Source organism: Diplotaxodon limnothrissa, linkage group LG10, assembly GCF_057381915.1.
Source record: "Diplotaxodon limnothrissa isolate DT_005_m linkage group LG10, D_limnothrissa_male_GT1.1, whole genome shotgun sequence".
NCBI lineage: Eukaryota > Metazoa > Chordata > Actinopteri > Cichliformes > Cichlidae > Diplotaxodon > Diplotaxodon limnothrissa.
In genome coordinates this window covers 21,392,064-21,409,727 of record NC_140605.1, presented here as the reverse complement: position 1 = coordinate 21,409,727, position 17,664 = coordinate 21,392,064, and the positions used below count along the sequence as shown (strand labels likewise).

At 39.1% G+C, this 17,664-nt stretch overlaps 4 protein-coding genes across 4 annotated transcripts; all 4 read right to left on the bottom strand.

Annotated features, from left to right (window-relative positions):
• Positions 1-1,086: 1,086 nt before the first annotated feature.
• crcp (calcitonin gene-related peptide-receptor component protein) lies at positions 1,087-4,203 on the bottom strand. The gene is made up of 6 exons (XM_085363901.1): positions 4,180-4,203; positions 3,130-3,166; positions 2,930-3,028; positions 2,747-2,841; positions 2,572-2,629; positions 1,087-1,592 (listed from the first exon to the last, which is right to left on the bottom strand). Exons 1-6 carry the CDS (start codon positions 4,185-4,187, stop codon positions 1,446-1,448), a joined length of 444 nt encoding a protein of 147 aa, XP_085220027.1. The 5' UTR covers positions 4,188-4,203; the 3' UTR covers positions 1,087-1,445.
• A 1,869-nt stretch (positions 4,204-6,072) lies between these two features.
• Positions 6,073-8,033, bottom strand: LOC146624414 (E3 SUMO-protein ligase ZBED1-like). The gene is made up of 2 exons (XM_085363900.1): positions 6,911-8,033; positions 6,073-6,789 (listed from the first exon to the last, which is right to left on the bottom strand). Exons 1-2 carry the CDS (start codon positions 7,978-7,980, stop codon positions 6,132-6,134), a joined length of 1,728 nt encoding a protein of 575 aa, XP_085220026.1. The 5' UTR covers positions 7,981-8,033; the 3' UTR covers positions 6,073-6,131.
• Positions 8,034-13,453: 5,420 nt separating this feature from the next.
• LOC146624413 (claudin-4-like) lies at positions 13,454-14,116 on the bottom strand. The gene has a single exon (XM_085363899.1). The coding sequence runs from the start codon at positions 14,114-14,116 to the stop codon at positions 13,454-13,456; it is 663 nt and encodes a 220-aa protein (XP_085220025.1).
• A 1,421-nt stretch (positions 14,117-15,537) lies between these two features.
• On the bottom strand, positions 15,538-16,164 carry LOC146624412 (claudin-4-like). The gene has a single exon (XM_085363898.1). It carries the CDS (start codon positions 16,162-16,164, stop codon positions 15,538-15,540), a length of 627 nt encoding a protein of 208 aa, XP_085220024.1.
• Positions 16,165-17,664: the final 1,500 nt, after the last annotated feature.

Here is a 17,664-nt window from a genome sequence, read left to right as displayed (position 1 = left end):
CTCACCAGATCTCAATCCAGTAGAGCACCTTTGGGGTGTGGTGGAGCAGAGTCTCATCATGGATGTGCATCTGAAAAATCTGCAGCAACTATGTGATGCTGTCATGTCAATGTGGACATGGCATCTCAGAGGGATGCTGTGAATAATTAAAATCACATTGCCAAGTAAATACTGAGTCTAAAGCACATCCCTGTTTTTGTAAATGCACTGTGACTCATTTTAACACCACATCCTATTTCATATGTAGACTTTTTCCCCTTTTTACTTCTCCCCTATTTAAATCTGGAAAAAAAATTCCCTCACACAAGCGTAGTCCTCTAATGGAAAACTTTAATTACAATAATATGTCAATCTTTTCCCCCAATGATGCCAAAGATATGTTGCCTACTTCCACTTTTACTGTGTTCTTACCAGTCTTGACTGCAGAACAAAATTAATATAGTACAGTAAAACTGTCGGATTTGGTAGTTCGTTATCGTAAGAATGAAAGTAACAGCGATAACTGTGATTGTCATATAGAAATTAATAAAGTGTTCCTCCTGTTTACATTTACAAGCATGACCGATTTGGCTGGGTTGGGGGGCTTGGCGCGCTCAGATGTACTGTCCAAAAAATCAGTGTTCACTTCACTTAGGCGTCCCGCCTCGGCAAGGTACTTGGCAAGCACAGGAAACTGATGTGATATGTCAACAGGAAGCCCAAAAGCAGAAATGTACATGACTCTAACCAGCACATCCTTCCTCTACTACAACAGAAAGTTGAGAAAAAAAAACTGGAGTTGATCCAGGGCCTGTGGTTAAAGAGTTTGTGCTGCAAACCTGTAGTTTATATCCCGTGTGACCTCTGCACGGTTACAGAAACACATCTCTGTGAAACATGTCCTGCAGTACTGACAACTACAGCCCTGCAGCCATACCTGAAAGCAGACATAGTGGCTGCAACTTTTCTGTGTGATCCAAAATTACAAACAACCACTGCATATTTCAGCTGTTACATCTCTTTGTAATGCAAAGGGAAAAAAAGTGTCAGCATGTTTTAAAAATCATTGCTTCGCAAACTGAATAAGAGTTGAGTGACAACCTCCTGGCTTATATTGTTCTTTGTTATTACACAGGCCAATCTAATCATACGGTTTGATCTTACATTTATGCTGCACCAGCTTAAGTTTAATCGCACAACTGTCTAACATTGCAGCTTTGGAAATCAGAGTCCAATAATTCCTATTGTGACACACTACCCTGTTTGATTTAACGCAGCTATGTAGTATGAATGCACATAGAGAAACAATCAGTATATCTTCTTCTGCTTATGTAACAGGTCAACTTGATGTGAATTATCAAGCTGTCAGGCAGCATGTGTCCCATCATGCACAGTTCAATTAGTCGTGCAAATAATCACAGTCCATCCAGTTCTGCAGTTATCTCCAGTTCTGGCCCGTCATGGTGTCATGACTGTTCGCCACCATCATCCATCTCTGTGTCTGCTGGAGCTGCGTTTTCTTGCTCTGGGTCTCCCGGTAGGACATCTGTGACTGTCTGGATAAGCTCCTCAATCTGCTCCTCTGATAGTCGCTCTTCACTCTCTTCTACCAGCTGAACACAGAAAGAAACTTCAGACAGTGCAACACTAAAGCCTCCTGATGTGATTTCATCTTCTGTTTTCAGTTTGTTTTTGCTTTATGTCTTTGTTCTCAAGCTTTTGATCATATCACATGATTTCCATCAGTAGATACAGTTTGCCAGCTTTCATGGAAGTGTCGATGCTTGAATGTCCAAAAGGGGCAACTAGTCCCTGAAGTGCTCAGATAAAACTGGGAAGAGATCTGTAAAATATCTACATATTACTGAAAACTGTTGAATTCTACAAGCTGATGAAAACCATGTGATATGAGATTAAAAGCACCAGACTCAACAGCGTCACTTTATCAGTGGATTCTTCAGCACATTTAGCGTCGGCAAAGAAGAACTCAAACTACATTTTTACACAGTCTGAATGAGCCCAGACTGCTGCAGGGACACTCCAATCTACTAACTTTAATGTGCAAGGTGGATATTTTTTGGTGGTGTTATTTTCATCTGTGATTTACAGCTCCACGGACAGATTCTGAGTTGAAATGACCCACAAATCTGCATGTTTGACATCATTTTTGTTTTTTCTTCAATAATAAAGCCTTAAAAAAGTGGCCATTAGCAGAGGTTAGGTTAGTAGTCCTATGTAAAAACAACACAAAACAAAACAAAAACAGTGTTTCTGTCCCGTCTGTGGAAGCCAGGCTCATCTGTTCCTACTTAAGTGAGCCATCACACAGTTCATTTGTATTATTCAAACAATTTGAAGGTGCATTTGCTTTGCTTGTTGTTGCCTTCACAAACGTAGGTGTCCATGCCGCCTGCCTGCCCAGCAAGATCCTTTTACAGCTCGGACGTATAAAGCAGAATACCAGCACACCTATTCTTTAAGTCACTCTGAGAGTACAGAGTCATTTCTAATTAAATGAGAACAATGTAATAAATAATAATGTAATAAAAACACTGTAGATATGAAGATGCAATTTAATTTAAAAACACTCACAAGCTGGATTTCCACTGCAGTCAGAGGCCGGTGGTTCAGTAGCTGTAGTTTTTCTGCCCTGTTTGGGAGGAAAAACAGTTCTCATCTAAAAAGAGCTGTGCATCTTATGCTGACTGTAAAGTTCTATTGAAAGCATCAAGGCTGGAAGTTAGTGTGATGGCCTGATCTTACTGACTTTGTGAGTTTGTGCGGCACCATGGTGGTGAGAAACTCCTTGACAATCTCAGGGCTCTGTCTGCTGCAGGGCGTCTTCGATAGGTACTTCAGCGTCTGGTGGAAGTACAAACCAAACTGTGGCTGTGCTTTTGAAAACGGGTAAACATGACAGGCACGAGAAACGCAGAGGATGTTTTCTGACCTCATACATGATGGTGTTGAGGTTCTGCTGCCCGGCGCTGTGTTTGTGCTTCCCGCTGTCCTTTCTCTGCTCCTTCAGGTCTGTGAGGAGTTTGAACACCTGAGGAACACACAGGTAAACAAAAGTGTCATCGGCCTGATGAGTTATTCTTTGAACTGACCACAGAAAATAAAGAAGAAAGTGAGAAAATATGACCTTACCTCATAGTTGCTGAGCATTGCAGCATTAGCATTTTTCCTGAGAATAAAAAAAAAAAAAGTAAGCATTTGTTTTTGAGGGTTATCTCAGTGGAGGCTGTGGTGTTTAAAAGATGTTTATACAAGGTAGAACAGATCCAGGCTTTCATGTTTTTTATGCCAAATTCTGACCCTACCATCTAAACATTACAGCAGAAATTGAGACTCATCAGACCAAGCAAAATTACTCCAGTCTTCAGGTGTCTAATTTTGGTTATTCTATATGAACAGTAGCATTAGTTTTCTGTTCTTAGTTGACAGGAGTGGCACCCAGTGTGGTCTTCTGCTGCTGCTGTGACTCGTCTACTTCAAAGTTCAACTCGCGATGCTCTTCTGCATGTCTTGGTTTCCTAAATATACTGGGTTGTAACCATCTGATTTACCGATTTTAGATATTTGAATTGATAAAGTGGCCACAGAGTATTTGTGTAGCACATTTGTAAACAATATAAAATATGGGCTACCATAGCAATGGGATTGCAACTATTAATATACTAAGATTATTTGTTCAAACGAGCCAGTTTAGTGCTAAGTGTCAAAATCTCAGCATTATCATTATTATTATTATTATTATTATTAGTAGTAGTAGTAGTAGCAGTAGTAGTAAATAATGCATCAAACAAAAAGAAAACATCTCCTCGCGTGAGAGAACCTGGCATCTGTTTTCACGTGTAATTTATAAATAAATAAAAAATAAAAAACAATTTCGATCAAAGCACAAAAATCTGGATCAGTAAAGTGCTGACAAATGCACTTGTTATTATGTTCTCATTAACGTTCTGCTGCGTTTACTTAATTTATTTGTTTATTGTTTATTTCAGATTAACTGGAAAATGTGACTACAGCCCTCACACGGGTCCCAATAACTGAACCGGAAACTAAAAGACAGCGAGGCAGATTCTGCACTTTTAACCACAGCGTTTAGCCTCAGGTGAAACAAAACGTTATAAAAATATCAGTTAAAATTATGCAGATATAAAAATGAAATCCATTTTAACTCAAAAACGGTCTTACACTTCCATTTCGCCTGGCACGTCGCTCCGTTACAAATGTGTCCGTGTGGGAATGCTAGTCCGCCTTAAACGTTCCGCCGCTAGGTAACCTCGATGGAAGTTGGAGGGCAGAGGCCAACCTGGTAAAGGAAATTAGTACCTGGGGTATCAGGTTACTGTATGAAAAATAAAAAAACTTTCATCTGTATCTTTTTTTCTTTAATTGTTGAAATCTCCCATTCCGTCACTGTTTTGCTTTATGCTGCCCTCTGCTGTTCAGACTATTTATGATTTTATAAATGCTGTTTATTCCTAATGTGAACATGTGAAGCAGCAGTCTTACAAAAACTTATTAACATCCAGATTAAAAACTGTAGAGATATGGCCATCTGTCTCAGCACGATCTTTCTGAAAGTCTAGGAGGAGGGGCTAATGCATATGACAATGTAACTCCAGACACCTTTCTGGACGGACAGAGATTATTCTGCAGGGCATCACTCCTACCCTATGGGGGACCACAAGAGCCACATGCGTCGAAATAAAGAATTCTGTGCTTAAATAATGAATTGTACAAAAAATTATGCATTTGTAAAATCATTGTATTTATCCAAACATCAGTAAATTATTACATTATAATGTAATAATTTAATTTAAAATAAAAACACAATTTTTAAATAAAAATATCCATCAAAATATACTTCTGATCAAAAATGAATTTCACAAAAAAATTTAATTTTCAAAAAAAGCCTGATTTCCACAAACATTTTCAAATTCCAAATTTTAAAAACAGGTCTTAAAAATCGTTTATAAAAACAATTTAAAAAAAGTGAAATATGTAAATGGATTCAACAATCAAAGCTATATTTCCCAACAGCACAAATTAGCTATGTTTTTGTAAGCTGCTGTGCTCTTCACAAATAAAGCTTGAAGCAGCTCAGACTATTAGAATCAGGACTGAGGCCTGTTACATTTCTACAGTGTTAGAGCAAAGGCTGCAACCTACAGCCTTTAACTCGTGATTAAAATGCTGACAGTGAACACATCAGTCCAGATGTTAGCACATTACTTTAAGATACTGAGAGTTAAAACAACTGAGACAAGGTGATTAAAATAGTAACTGTCAGTTCTCTCGTTCCTTATATGATTACCCTCTGCTAAGACTGGAGATGAAACTACTGATTTGAGCTCATTTGATTTAATATGCGGGTGCACACATTCATTCTCAACTGGACATAAATGATGATCAAGAACAATGTTTAGTTTTATTATTTACATGATGTCTGTGTTTATTAATGCAAGTAAATGAAGTAAATTGAAAGTAAATACTCAAAAGTTGGATGTATGATGGACATCGGTACAATTTAAGCATTCACAGCACCTACAATATCTACACCTGTGTGGTGGCAAATGTACAGATCTCTCTCATATATATCTCTATCTATTGTGTCAGTCGCTTAAATTATCGTGACTAAATACTCATGATAAATCGCAAATTAATCTTTTTTTTTAATCTGTTCTAAAGGAACTTTAGGATACTCTTCATGTTTCTAATACCTTAAACAGTATGGGAGTGGACAAACTACTATACTTGCTTTATGCAAATATGTGTTTATTGTTAATCGCAACAATTCAAAACAATGAAAAATACAATGAGAAATCCAGAATACTGTTCAACAAAGCCTCAAAAGGTACTGAATACTCAAAATTATGCCGAAAAGAATCATATACTCCCACACAATGTAACTGTTTAATTTACCATTAGAGTGGGATCAAAACAAGGAATGCAGTTAGGTATGAATAAAACAATTTGGCTATACTTCTTTTTGCTCTCCAGTTTTTTTTAAGCAGAGGCTGAGCAACCCAAGCTTCTTCCTCCTTTTTTCCTAATAAAACATGAACATGGAAACAGCACATAGGAGAAACAAAGAATAAAAAAAAAAACCCCTAGAACATACAGTACATGGGTTGTCACTATTACTTTGCACTAACCCAATTGCTCAAACAGACATGCATCTTAACATTTTGAGATGACAGGGCAGCTCGCTTGTTCTGAAAAACATGCCCAGAAAGTGAAAATAACCTCTCACATGGTATGGATGTGGCAGGTGTTGCCAAGTACATGCGTGCAAGGTAGGCCATCTCACTGTGTGCCCCTTCATGCTTGGACCACCATTTCTGGGGACAGTCCTCTATGTCAATAGTTGGCTCTGCCCTGTATCGCTCCACACATTTCTCAATATAGTCCTCCTCTTCATCAGATGAAGACTCTGAGGCAAACATGAGAGCTGATCTTTTCTTAGATGGCTCATATGTTGCTGGTTGTTCAGGCTGTGCAGGCCTCTGCCTCTCCCTGAGCAACGCACTGATCAAGCGCCACACCTCAGCCCTGTCAGCTCTGCTTAGACACTTAAGACCCTTAAACCTAGGATCCAGTGCTGTTGCAACCCTGAGCCACATGATGTTAGTTTTTTCCTTGTGCTTCTCCATTTCTCCTTTAAAGGTCTCCTTGAAGTTAACCATGTAAGCTGGGTCATACTCAGAGACCTCCATCACTCGCGACAGGTGACACAAAGCTGGCAACACCACTGAGCAGGAAACAAACTTCTCCCCTCCCAAAAGTTCAGTTATATACCTGCAGTAATAGAGAAACATACGTCATTAAGAATTTGTTACATTCAATCACAAAAGGTCAAAATACATTATACACACACTCTCTATGTCAGAAGTGGTAAGAGTAAGTATTAATAAATTACCTGCAGTGTTCAAGGACCGCCTCCAGCTTCTTCAGTTTCTCCACTTCAGCTGTTGTTGGCATTGTGACATTAGTTGGATGTAGTGCCAGTGCATCTCTCAGTGGTTCTTGATTTCTCAGAACATGCTTGATCATCTCCAGGGTACTGTTCCATTTTGTTGATACGTCCTGTGTAAGTGACTCCTTTTTATGAAAATGTGCAATTTGCTGTTGTTCGAGCTCCAGTGCGTTCGGTGGGCTATGGTTGAAATGGCCTATGACCTTTCTGCATTTTGCCAATGCGCTGTTAAATGGACTGTTCTGTAGAGAAACTGTGATGGCTCGATGGAGGCTGTGTGCGATGCAAGGCATATGCTCTACAGGTAGCTGACTGGCCGCTGCAACCATGTTGCATGCACCGTGAGTGGTCAGCGTGCTGACTTTATGTTCAATCCCCCACTGTCTAGCTACCTGCAGAAACTGCTCGGCGCACGTGTCGGCGAAGTGCTGCTCCTCTGTCTCCATAACAGTCAGAACATGCGACTTTAGTTCCCACTGTGGTGAAAAATAATGTGCTGTTATTCCAAGGTAAATGTGATTACTTCGAAAAGTCCAATAGTCTCCGGTGAGTGCAACCGTATTGGTCTGCCCCAAAGTCTCCTCGACTTTGGCTTTCTCATCTTCATATAAGTTGTGGATCTTAGCTATAGTGGTGGCTCTCGAAGGCAATTCATACGTGCAGTCGTTGGACGCTATGCGAATTATTTCAAGTAGCCCCTCATCCTCCACAATGTCAATCGGCCTCCAAGCTGTAGCCACCCATTTTGCTATGGCTGTTGAAAGTTTGTTGGTTGTAGAATTGTCCATACGTCTCCTTTGAAAGCTATCCAGCATGGTCTGCATCTGGCGAGGGAGATTCTCTGCTTCAGCTGTGTGCTTGGCTAGCAAATGGTATTTGAGACTGGACGTGCTACGGTGATAGCGCAGTTCACATCGACAGTAAATACAAACTACTTTGGTCTTGTCAAGAGATCCATCTGGCATTGCTTTAAAATTGAACTTGCCGTTCAAAATACGCCCTTTTTTGTCCATTTCTGCTCACTAGCGATGGCTCGCTTGAAGCTGAAGCTCCGGTGAGTCCACAACACGCTGGTTCTCGACGCTTGATTCGTTTGGTCAGAGTCACGTGATCAGTGACGTCCGACGCTTCGTAACTGATACGATTCGCGAGATTTGTGGAGTGTTTTGGTTGTGAGAGACAGCAAACCACTGATCGTTTTATTAAGAGATATCGAGCCAGCGAGGAAGAGAGGTTCTGTCGTGTAGGAGTATTTTGAATTGATTTTGGTCAATCGGGTGGCTTTGTCAGCTTTCTGTTCTTGTTTTTCGCTTATGTTTTCTGTTCAAATGTTAACAAAACAAAAATCTGCTTTTCATAATATAAATATCGTTAAATAACTTTAGAAAGACTTCCATTTGACTCTTTAAATTTAAAATAAACTAATAAACTAATCTTAAAATGTTATTCTACAAAATGTGCTGCAATTTAATTTGTTTATTCTTCAGGTGATAGTCTGTGGGACCCAGGAAGACTGAATCTAACCAACATGCATTGCAGTTTCTGTGCACTCCAGCCTCTTCTGTTCCATGTGAGAGGAATTTCTTTTGGGCAAGACAAAAAAGAAACAGACTCGGTCATCACACAGTGAAACAAATTCTCTTGTTAAATAATAATGAAAAAACGCTACATTAAAGGCATCACGTTTTTGCTTTACAAGTTCATAAGCATTTTCCTTTTCCTGTTCACAATCAATTCTACCCCCCCTCCCCCACAGGTCATAAATAAGTATACGATAATTGGCCTAATATCATATTATTTATAAACATACCTGTCCAGCTGTCCAGTGATTAATTGCACAAGTACATGGAGAGAGGAACTCACAGCACAAACATACTCCATAATGTGTTGCACATTATTACAATTATTTTTCATCTTTTGTATTTACCAACATCAAGATGTCACCAGCAAATACCACCATGGCGCATGTTTAAACAAGGAAAGTTTATTGATCAAAACTATTCATTTAACGAATAAACATAACTTCTTTTTTCAACCCCCCAAAAATACATGTTCAAAGCAACACAATGGTGGCCTAATATCAGACTGAATTGTGAACTCCACTCTGTGGAGTCGGCAGTCATAATGAAGCAGTTCGTTTTATTTTGTAGATTCAAGCTGCTTGTTATATTTTTGGCCACCAGATGTCACCAGAGTAAGTAAAATTTTATTTATATAACACATTTCTAGATAAAAAGATCACAAAGTGCTTCACAAAGTATAAAACAAAAACAGACAAAAGTTAACAAAATGCAATTCTACAAAGATGTGTTTTTAGTTGTTTTTTAAAAGTGATCACTGAGTCCGCAGATCTTAAGTTCTGAGGAGTGGACTGTATTGAAAAGCCTCGAATAATAAACCCTTTTAAACAAGCTTCAATGCTTCAGAAAGCTTAATTTGGCAATCACTACTACAAAACAGTCACAGCAATATAAAAAAAAAAAAATTCCCATCTCGCCCCTGTGGGCGGTCTGTCCTTTCAAGCTTGGGTCCTCTACCAGAGGCCCAGGGGCTTGAGGGTCCTGCGCAGTATCTTCTCGCTGTTCCTAAGACTGCGCTCTTCTGGACAGAGATCTCCAATGTTGTTTCTGGGATCTGCTGAAGCCACTGGGACCACTGTTACCTTCACCCTCCACATTTTCTTGAGCTCTTCTCTGAGCCGTTGGTATTTCTCGAGCTTCTCGTGTTCCTTCTTCCTGATGTTGCTGTCAATCGAAACCGCTACATCTATCACTACGACTGTCTTCTTCTGTTTGTCTACCACCACTATGTTCAGTTGGTTAGCCATCACCATGTCAGGGTTCCCTGGCCACTGAGAGTACACCTTGGCTCGTTCTGTAGAGAACAGCTAGTTTCTTCTCGTGCCTTCAATCTCTGTGGTGTACCTCTTCGAGTGGCTGGCCAAGGCTGTGAGTCTTTGCTTGGCAGTTTCCAAGGCCTCAGGTACAGAACCAACTTACCTGGATGATCGAGCGTGCATTTAGAAACTATTGATTTACGTTAATAAGCGAGTGCACACATTTCTGTCCTCTTATCACTTAGATTTCTGAATCTTAAGAGTGAATCAATTTACAGAAGGAACTGCACACCTAGTCATCAAATGTTTGGTAAAGCAGCATGAGTACTGTAAAATGTAGTAGTTTCCTGTTAAAAATCACACAAGCATCACACCACATCTGGCATATATACTTCTATTTTATACAGTACACAGTTGAAATTATAAACTATATATTCCAGTCATCCACTTATCAGCAATTCTTGAGTAAATGCATGTCACTGATAAATCACTGCAAGTGTTTTTAACAAACTGTTTCTTGTTTTTGTAGAACTCATCAGCAGCTGTATTTAAATGTCTTGTTCAATTTTCCCAACCTGGAAGCCAAGCTTCTGAGTCTTATCCCATGTAGGTGGCTCTTCTATGTTGTGCCGCTTCTTTCCAAGATCCAAGATTTTTCACTTGTGTTTTCTTTGTCTAATATTTTAATTTGTTTAATGATTTGAAACACATTTTCACACCACTGTAAGTACGTAGAAGTTCAGTTCAAAAACTATGAACACAATCCAATATCCACAAAACAAATATGTAAGACTGCTTTCTTCCATTTGCGCAACATCTCTAAAATTAGAAATATCCTGTCTCAGAGTGATGCTGAAAAACTAATGATAGGGACTAGAAAGAGAGAGCAGATTTCTCCTGTTTTGGCTTCCCTTCATTGGCTTCCTGTTAAATCCAGAATTGAATTCAAAATCCTGCTCCTCACATACAAGGTCTTAAATAATCAGGCCCCATCTTATCTTAATGACCTTGTAGTACCATATCACCCTATTAGAGCACTTCACTCTCGCTCTGCAGGCCTACTTGTTGTTCCTAGAGTATTTAAAAGTAGAATGGGTGGGAGAGCCTTCAGTTTTCAGGCCCCTCTTCTATCGAACTAGCTTCCAGTTTGGATTTGGGAGACAGACACTATCTCTACTTTTAAGATTAGGCTTAAAACTTTCCTCTTTGCTAAAGCATATAGTTAGGGCTGGACCAGGTGACCCTGAATCCTCCCTTAGTTATGCTGCAATAGACGTAGGCTGCCGGGGATTCCCATGATGCATTGAGTTTTTCCTTTCCAGTCACCTTTCTCACTCACTATCTATTAACAGACCTCTCTGCATTGAATCATATCTGTTATTAATCTCTGTCTCTCTTCCACAGCATGTCTTTATCCTCTCTTCCTTCTCTCAAACTACAAAACAACCCCAAGAGATGCGGTTAAATCCCCTCTCCAAGTCCAAAACACCCGATATATATCGACCAGTTGGCCTTACTTGGACAACCATTCTTCCATAGCATTAACAACAGACAAAAATGAATGGCCTGTATTTATATAGCGCTTTTACTTAGTGCCGATGGACCCAAAAGCGCTTTACACTACATTCAGTCATCCACCCATTCACACACACGTTCACACATTGAATTAAATTAAGATTTAAATTGTTTAAACTGCTACTTTCAGCTGCAGAAACTATTAGAAATTTTAGTTATTGTGGACTTTCTAGTGAAAAACACCATCAGGCAACACGGTCAACAAAGATCACCTATGGCCACTGAATTGTTGAGTGCAATATTAAATGTTGAGATTTCTCCTCTCAACAAGTTTCTTCACACACTGACCAAAATGTCTTGCTGTCAAATGCAATTGCAAACAAGGTATTTCTTCAGCAACAAACTCTGAACTCTTCACTATCTGGATAATGTTGCCTTCAGTGGTATTTGGAAAAGGATAACCAAAGTTAATTATACTCTGGGTTTGACTAACAAAGTGTATTCCTGGAGTATTTTATTTATTCAACTAAAAAATGTTTACGATAAAATTGTAAGTTAAACTCAGTAATATCCTGCTGTGGCTTCTTCTGAAGTTTTTCTTCTACACGAGTTGGACCAGCCGGCTGAAGATTGTCTAGGCTTCCCTCACTGCTTTATCAATATAGACACTGATGGCCTTCACATGCTGCTGAAGCATTTCTATATCTTGCTGTGTGTCCTGGTTTCACTGTTGGATGTTGAGTCATGTTGGCCAAAGCTCTCTCTGCCTCTCAGTCCTTTCTGCTACAGCTGACACTGTGTCGTGGCCTCTGTGTTCCTCCATACCACAGAGGTTAACTGATATACTGCTGATCGCTGGTTCTGAAAAGTCCTAATTTCATACCGAACCTGGAGGTGGCTCTCACAGTAAGAGGCCACACACTGCAGACAGGAATTGGAGACTTTCAGGGCTCTCCCAGTGCACACACCACAGGCCACATCTTTAAGTCCAATATAGTGTTGTGGATGAGGAGCAGTTTAGAGTGCTAGTCTTCTTCAGCTAATTAGGTGTTTGCAGAACTAGCTTTGGTATGAAACCCTTTCTGCACTGATAACAGCTGGAAACTCTTCTTAATCTCCTCCTCTTCCCAGTAGTTCTTGATACAGCTTATTCAGTAGTTGTGCCCACAGATAAGAGTTGTTGGAAACTTGAGTAAATCCAGACAGATTAAAAAGCACAACTTCTTCTGGTCCAGCTGAACCCTCATTTAGACATTTTCATTTCCTTACAGTAGATCAAATCTGAGCTTTGATCAGCTTAAGCCTGTGTTTCCTGTGTTTAGATCTGCAACGAATAGCACTCATCACTTTTTCTTTGTTCTACCTTGTTCAGAGCTGTCTGACAAAAATGTGGACAGAGATAAGTCACTGTGTTAGAGAGGAGGCAGCAGGTTTCCCTTCATTCCAGGAAGAGGAGTGGCTTCTCTCTGGCAGTGAACAGCAGTTCAACATGCATTGTATGCTTGACAACAGGAACAGAAAAATCTGTGCTGCAAAATATATTTGTTGTGGATTTGGCTCTGAATGTAGAATCTGTGTCCCAAAAATTCCAGCGTGACACAAAGCATAATAGTTAGTAGTATGGGTAGAATTATCTGCTAATTTGGGTAAAAAGCTGGAAGAACATAGCATTAGTCCTTCTGCTCCAGTTAGCATTAGCTGCTAAAGTAGCAAGCTGGAGCATGTAACACTGCTAATGCTGAAAAAAAAAACCCACTGTCCAACTATAACTTACGCCCTGAAAATCTATCACTGAGGAATAAGTAAGGGGATATAAGACGGAAGAAATTCAGTAAAATCTATTAGAACATAAACTTGCTCAACTCAGTTCCCATATCCTGTAAAAACCCATGCATGTCAGAGGGTATGGTGTTTGTACTGGCTCTGTTATTTACCCTGTAAACATAAAAAAAAAAGAAACTAAAAAAACAACTTTTTTTGACTCTGTGCTCACAAGCATTCAGAATGCTGCACATATTCCTACCATATGTTTTGAATGCAGACAAAATGCAAAGATTCCTACAAATTTTTACTCATATTTCAGACTTTATTACCTGATGTTAACAGTGGACTCAGTCAAACAGAGAGTGAAACCATCATGAAACCTTTTTCTTGTTTCTAGTAGAATGCTGTCTAGATGAACGTTGTTGTTTAGTGTTAGTATGTGCAGATTTAAAGTCACATTCTGTCTCAATCCTGCAGAAATAGGAGCAGCAGAGAAGGGCTCCTCCCAGGTATAGCAGTCCTGCGGACACCAAGCCGATGAAGAGTGAAGCTCCCAGATCCCTCCTTTGATCGCTGGGCAGGTCAGGGTTGAACATATCATTAACAATGGTGCGTGTGGTCCAGTGGACAGGCAGGGCCACCAAGCTAGCTGCAATGAGAAACAACACTCCAGAAGCTATATCCGCTTTGGTCTTTCGCCTTGCGTCTGGTATAAAGTTGGTGCACTTGGCCCCAACTACACCAAGCACAATCCCAAAGAACTGGATGATGATAGCAAAAACGATGAGCACTCTGGCATCCTGCAGGTCTTGAGGTAAGGTGAGCGTAGAATCATACTCTTTGCACTCCATCTCATGTTTAGTCAGCAGAATGCAGTTCACCCACAAACCCTCAAAGATCACATAAGTAGTGGCAATGTCAGCACTAATGAAGTCTGAGACTTTCCACAATGGGAGGAAACAGATAACTATTGTCCCTAGAACACCAATAATGGCTGAGACCAAACCCAGAATCTGTCTGCAGCTAACTGCCATGATGAAGCTCTGTTGATCTCTTCAAAGAGAAAAGTTAGTAAGAGAGTTTTGGAAGAGAAAATTTCAGCAGGTATTAGTTTTTATTGTCCACACAGAGGAGAAGTCGACTCTGGTTTTCTTTCCTACTGATTAGAGAGTGCTAAAGGAGGTGACAGAGGAGGAGTTTTCTAGCATGAGAAGAAACAGGTTTGTAAAGAAATCTCACCCAACCAGCTTGTTTCAAAGCACCTGTGATACGGACAGTTGAGTTTCACACGTGAATACAAAGGTCGATATCACAAAATCAGAAAAATGCAGACATGCAAAATGGTAATTATGAACACTCGGGGTTCAAATACTGGTGGAGGCATACAAGGCACACATCCAGTAGGGGTCTCCAAGGTAGGCTACATTAGCTTAGCTTACCTTAAATGTAAACAGGAGGGACTCTGTTAAATAGTGAATTTATATATATAAAAATGACAGTGATGACTAAAAGTAACTACCCAAGTAACTACCCAACTCTGTACTAAGTCACAAAGCTACTAAATTAGCTGAAAATGTTGCGAGTTAAAATTGTTAAAAAACCCCATTGTTATATATTATCTGAGCGATATTTATGTTAATAGGCTAACATGTAACAATCTGCCAATCTGTTTTAATCGGATTCTTTTGTAAAGCTGAAATATAAACTGTCACATATTATAAATGTACTCATATTTACTTGCGCTGTCTTGTTTCATCAAACATAAGCTTCGCGTTCATTTTTAATGATAAGGTTGATCCATGAAAATGCATTTTGACATAACTTTGATCAAAATAACTCACCTTTGTTTTGTCTGCTTAACACAACTGGTGTCTTGAAAAAACTAAGACAAGTCTGTGAGCTGATAATAACTTTAACTTAGTATGTGACGTTCTTTAACAAATGTTGTGTAAATATTTGTTAGGAATATGGGGTTTTTCCTTACACTCTCATTCTTTAATGCAAAAATCTACCAAACGAAATAAAATAAAAAATACATTTTTAGCCTGTTTGGCAGCAAGGATCTACCACAAAACCTGTAAAGATTCTTTCACAAACACTCCCAAAACCAGATTTAGTGTTAGAATTTCTTTATCGTTTGACATTATTGTAATTATTCTTGCTAACATAATGATGTTATATACTCATAAATGCCAGTCTTAAATTATATTGGCATATAATTGTACACAGAAAAAAACATTGATCAATATCAAATAAAAGGAAAAGTAAGTTCAAACAAATTTAAATCAATTACTTGTTTTGTGCATTACTAGTATGCCTTCACACATTCAAAATCCTGGGTGTTTGTTCCTACAGTTTGTTTTGAAGCCAAAAAATTTACAGTCAGTTAAGCAGTCATAATTTTTTACTTAACTTAATAACAGACTAATTCAATGGCAAAGAGAAAGTGAAACCTTTATCTTGCTTTCACAGACTCAGCCCTGGAGTATCCAACCTCATATTCAGTCTCATTCCTGGAGGAAAAGGAGCAGCAGAGAAGGCCTCCTCCCAGACACAGCAGTCCTGCAGTGGCCCAGCCGATGTAGAGCACGGCTCCTGGCTCCACTATTTCAAAGTTGTCCAGGAAAAGGCTGTTGGAATTCATACTATTGGTGAGGTTGATCCAACATGAGCTGACTGGTAGGGCCACCAAGATACCGGCAATAAAAAACAAGACTCCGGAAGCTATAACCACTTTGGTCTTTTGCCATTTGTTTGGCACAAAGTTGATGCATTTGCTCCCAACCACGCTAAGCAGAACCCCACAGAACTCGATGATGATAGCAAAAACGATGAGCACTCTGGCACCCTGCAGATCTTGAGGTAAGTCCTGTATAGAATTGTAGGATTTGCACTGCATCTTGCCTGTACTCCTCATCACACACGTCACCCACAGACCCACAAAGTGGATCTGAGAAGTGGTGATGCTTGAACCAACGAAGGCTGAGACTTTCCACAACGGCAGTGCGCAGATGAAGATCGTCCCTAAAAAGCCAATGATGGATAAGAGCAAACCCAGAACATGTCTACAACAGGCCGACATGATGAAGCTGTGTCGATCTCTTCAAGGAGGAAAGGAGGGTGCTCCTGAGAGTTGCAGTAATTTGTCTGTCAAAGACGATTTCAGCAGGTAGTTGTTTTTGTTGCACATTCTCCTCCTCTCCATGACAGAGGAGGAGTTTTCTAGCATGAGCTGAAACAGGTTTGTGAAGAAATATCACTAAACCACCCATGAAATGTAGAGCTGAGTACAGAAACAAAGACTTGACAAAATGAATGCATTTTGAATAAACAATTCAAATAAAAACATACCGTTTTATAGGGTGTAAAAAATTAAGTGTGAAAACAGAGACTGAGTGATAACTACTGAAATAGTCCAGCTGTGAAAGCAGTCATTGTGAAATAACTCTATTTATTCAGAATTTTGGGATTAAATACAATTTGAGTCCCTACATAAGTTGTTTCAGTTTAAATTATCAGCATCGCTGCAATGTGTGAGATTTATTCGCAGCACTTGCTAACATATAGTTCCCAGCCAGAACACATAACTTTCAGAGTGACCTGATAGTCTTGGATTAATGACTTGCAGAAGTTTGAATATATAGGAGTGATAAATTGTCTTGCACTTTTTTTAACCTGAGTATCAGTGAACGACCAAGAATTCAGGGAAACCCTACAATTAGTTAAAAAATAAATAAATAAATAAATCAAACCCTGTACAGCAAAATAAACCTGCATCTTTAGATCTGGTCAGTATTCTGTTCATTGTGTGTAGCGCAGATATTTACTGAAAATAAATCTGAAAGTGACCCTGATTCAGGCTCTCATATGATTAAAAAACAACAGCATAAAAAGCAACTAAACAGCAAACCATATTTATTTGATATAAACTGGTCATATTGAAAATATTGATAAGGTATGATATTTTGAAGCCTTTGATCAACACTCCATATATATTCAGCCATAGTTGATTCAAAATTTCTAAACTTGAAATAAAGCATGCACAAAACAGAGAAAAAAAATACAGATATAAAACAGTACAAAGGGTATAAATGTAAACCAGACTTATTTGAGACTGTACTGTGTAAATGTCACATCAAAATGAGAAACCTCAACATGACATTTATCACATCCATATTATTTGAGCTCTTTAACATCGGAGCAGATTCTCTTAGATTCTTCAAATTTAACCGGACACAACATTGGAAAGTCGTTATTACTTGCATTTCAAAAGCACAGAACCATCATACATGCATTATTATTATTAATATTATTTATAGTACATGATGCATCAGTTGTTTAACAAAACCTTATGTGAAAGAGTAAATTGAAAAAAAAAAGTATTAGTTTTTTTGAACAAGTGTCCTGACTTATTAAAAATAACGACTGCTTTTACTGCTCGAACTGTTCTCACTTTATCTTCTGTCTGCAGTTAACCTTCTGTGCACTCAGTTAATATCCATGGGCTCTGGCTGCTCTCTCCGAGAGAAGAATTCAAAGAAAGCCTTCAAACTCTCGTCATCTACAGCCACTGAACTGTTCA

Bases quoted from the DNA above. Each gene is read 5' to 3' on its own strand.
- LOC146624413 (XM_085363899.1), bottom strand. From the start codon at position 14,116: ATGGCAGTTAGCTGCAGACAGATTCTGGGTTTGGTCTCAGCCATTATT.
- LOC146624412 (XM_085363898.1), bottom strand. From the start codon at position 16,164: ATGTCGGCCTGTTGTAGACATGTTCTGGGTTTGCTCTTATCCATCATT.
- crcp (XM_085363901.1), bottom strand. The intron at 2,842-2,929 runs GTCAGAAAACAT...TACTTCCACCAG, and splicing joins TCAACACCATCATGTATGAG to ACGCTGAAGTACCTATCGAA. The intron at 2,630-2,746 runs GTCAGTAAGATC...CCTCCCAAACAG, and splicing joins GTGCCGCACAAACTCACAAA to GGCAGAAAAACTACAGCTAC.
- LOC146624414 (XM_085363900.1), bottom strand. From the start codon at position 7,980: ATGGACAAAAAAGGGCGTATTTTGAACGGCAAGTTCAATTTTAAAGCA. The intron at 6,790-6,910 runs GTAATTTATTAA...CTATTACTGCAG, and splicing joins GCGGTCCTTGAACACTGCAG to GTATATAACTGAACTTTTGG.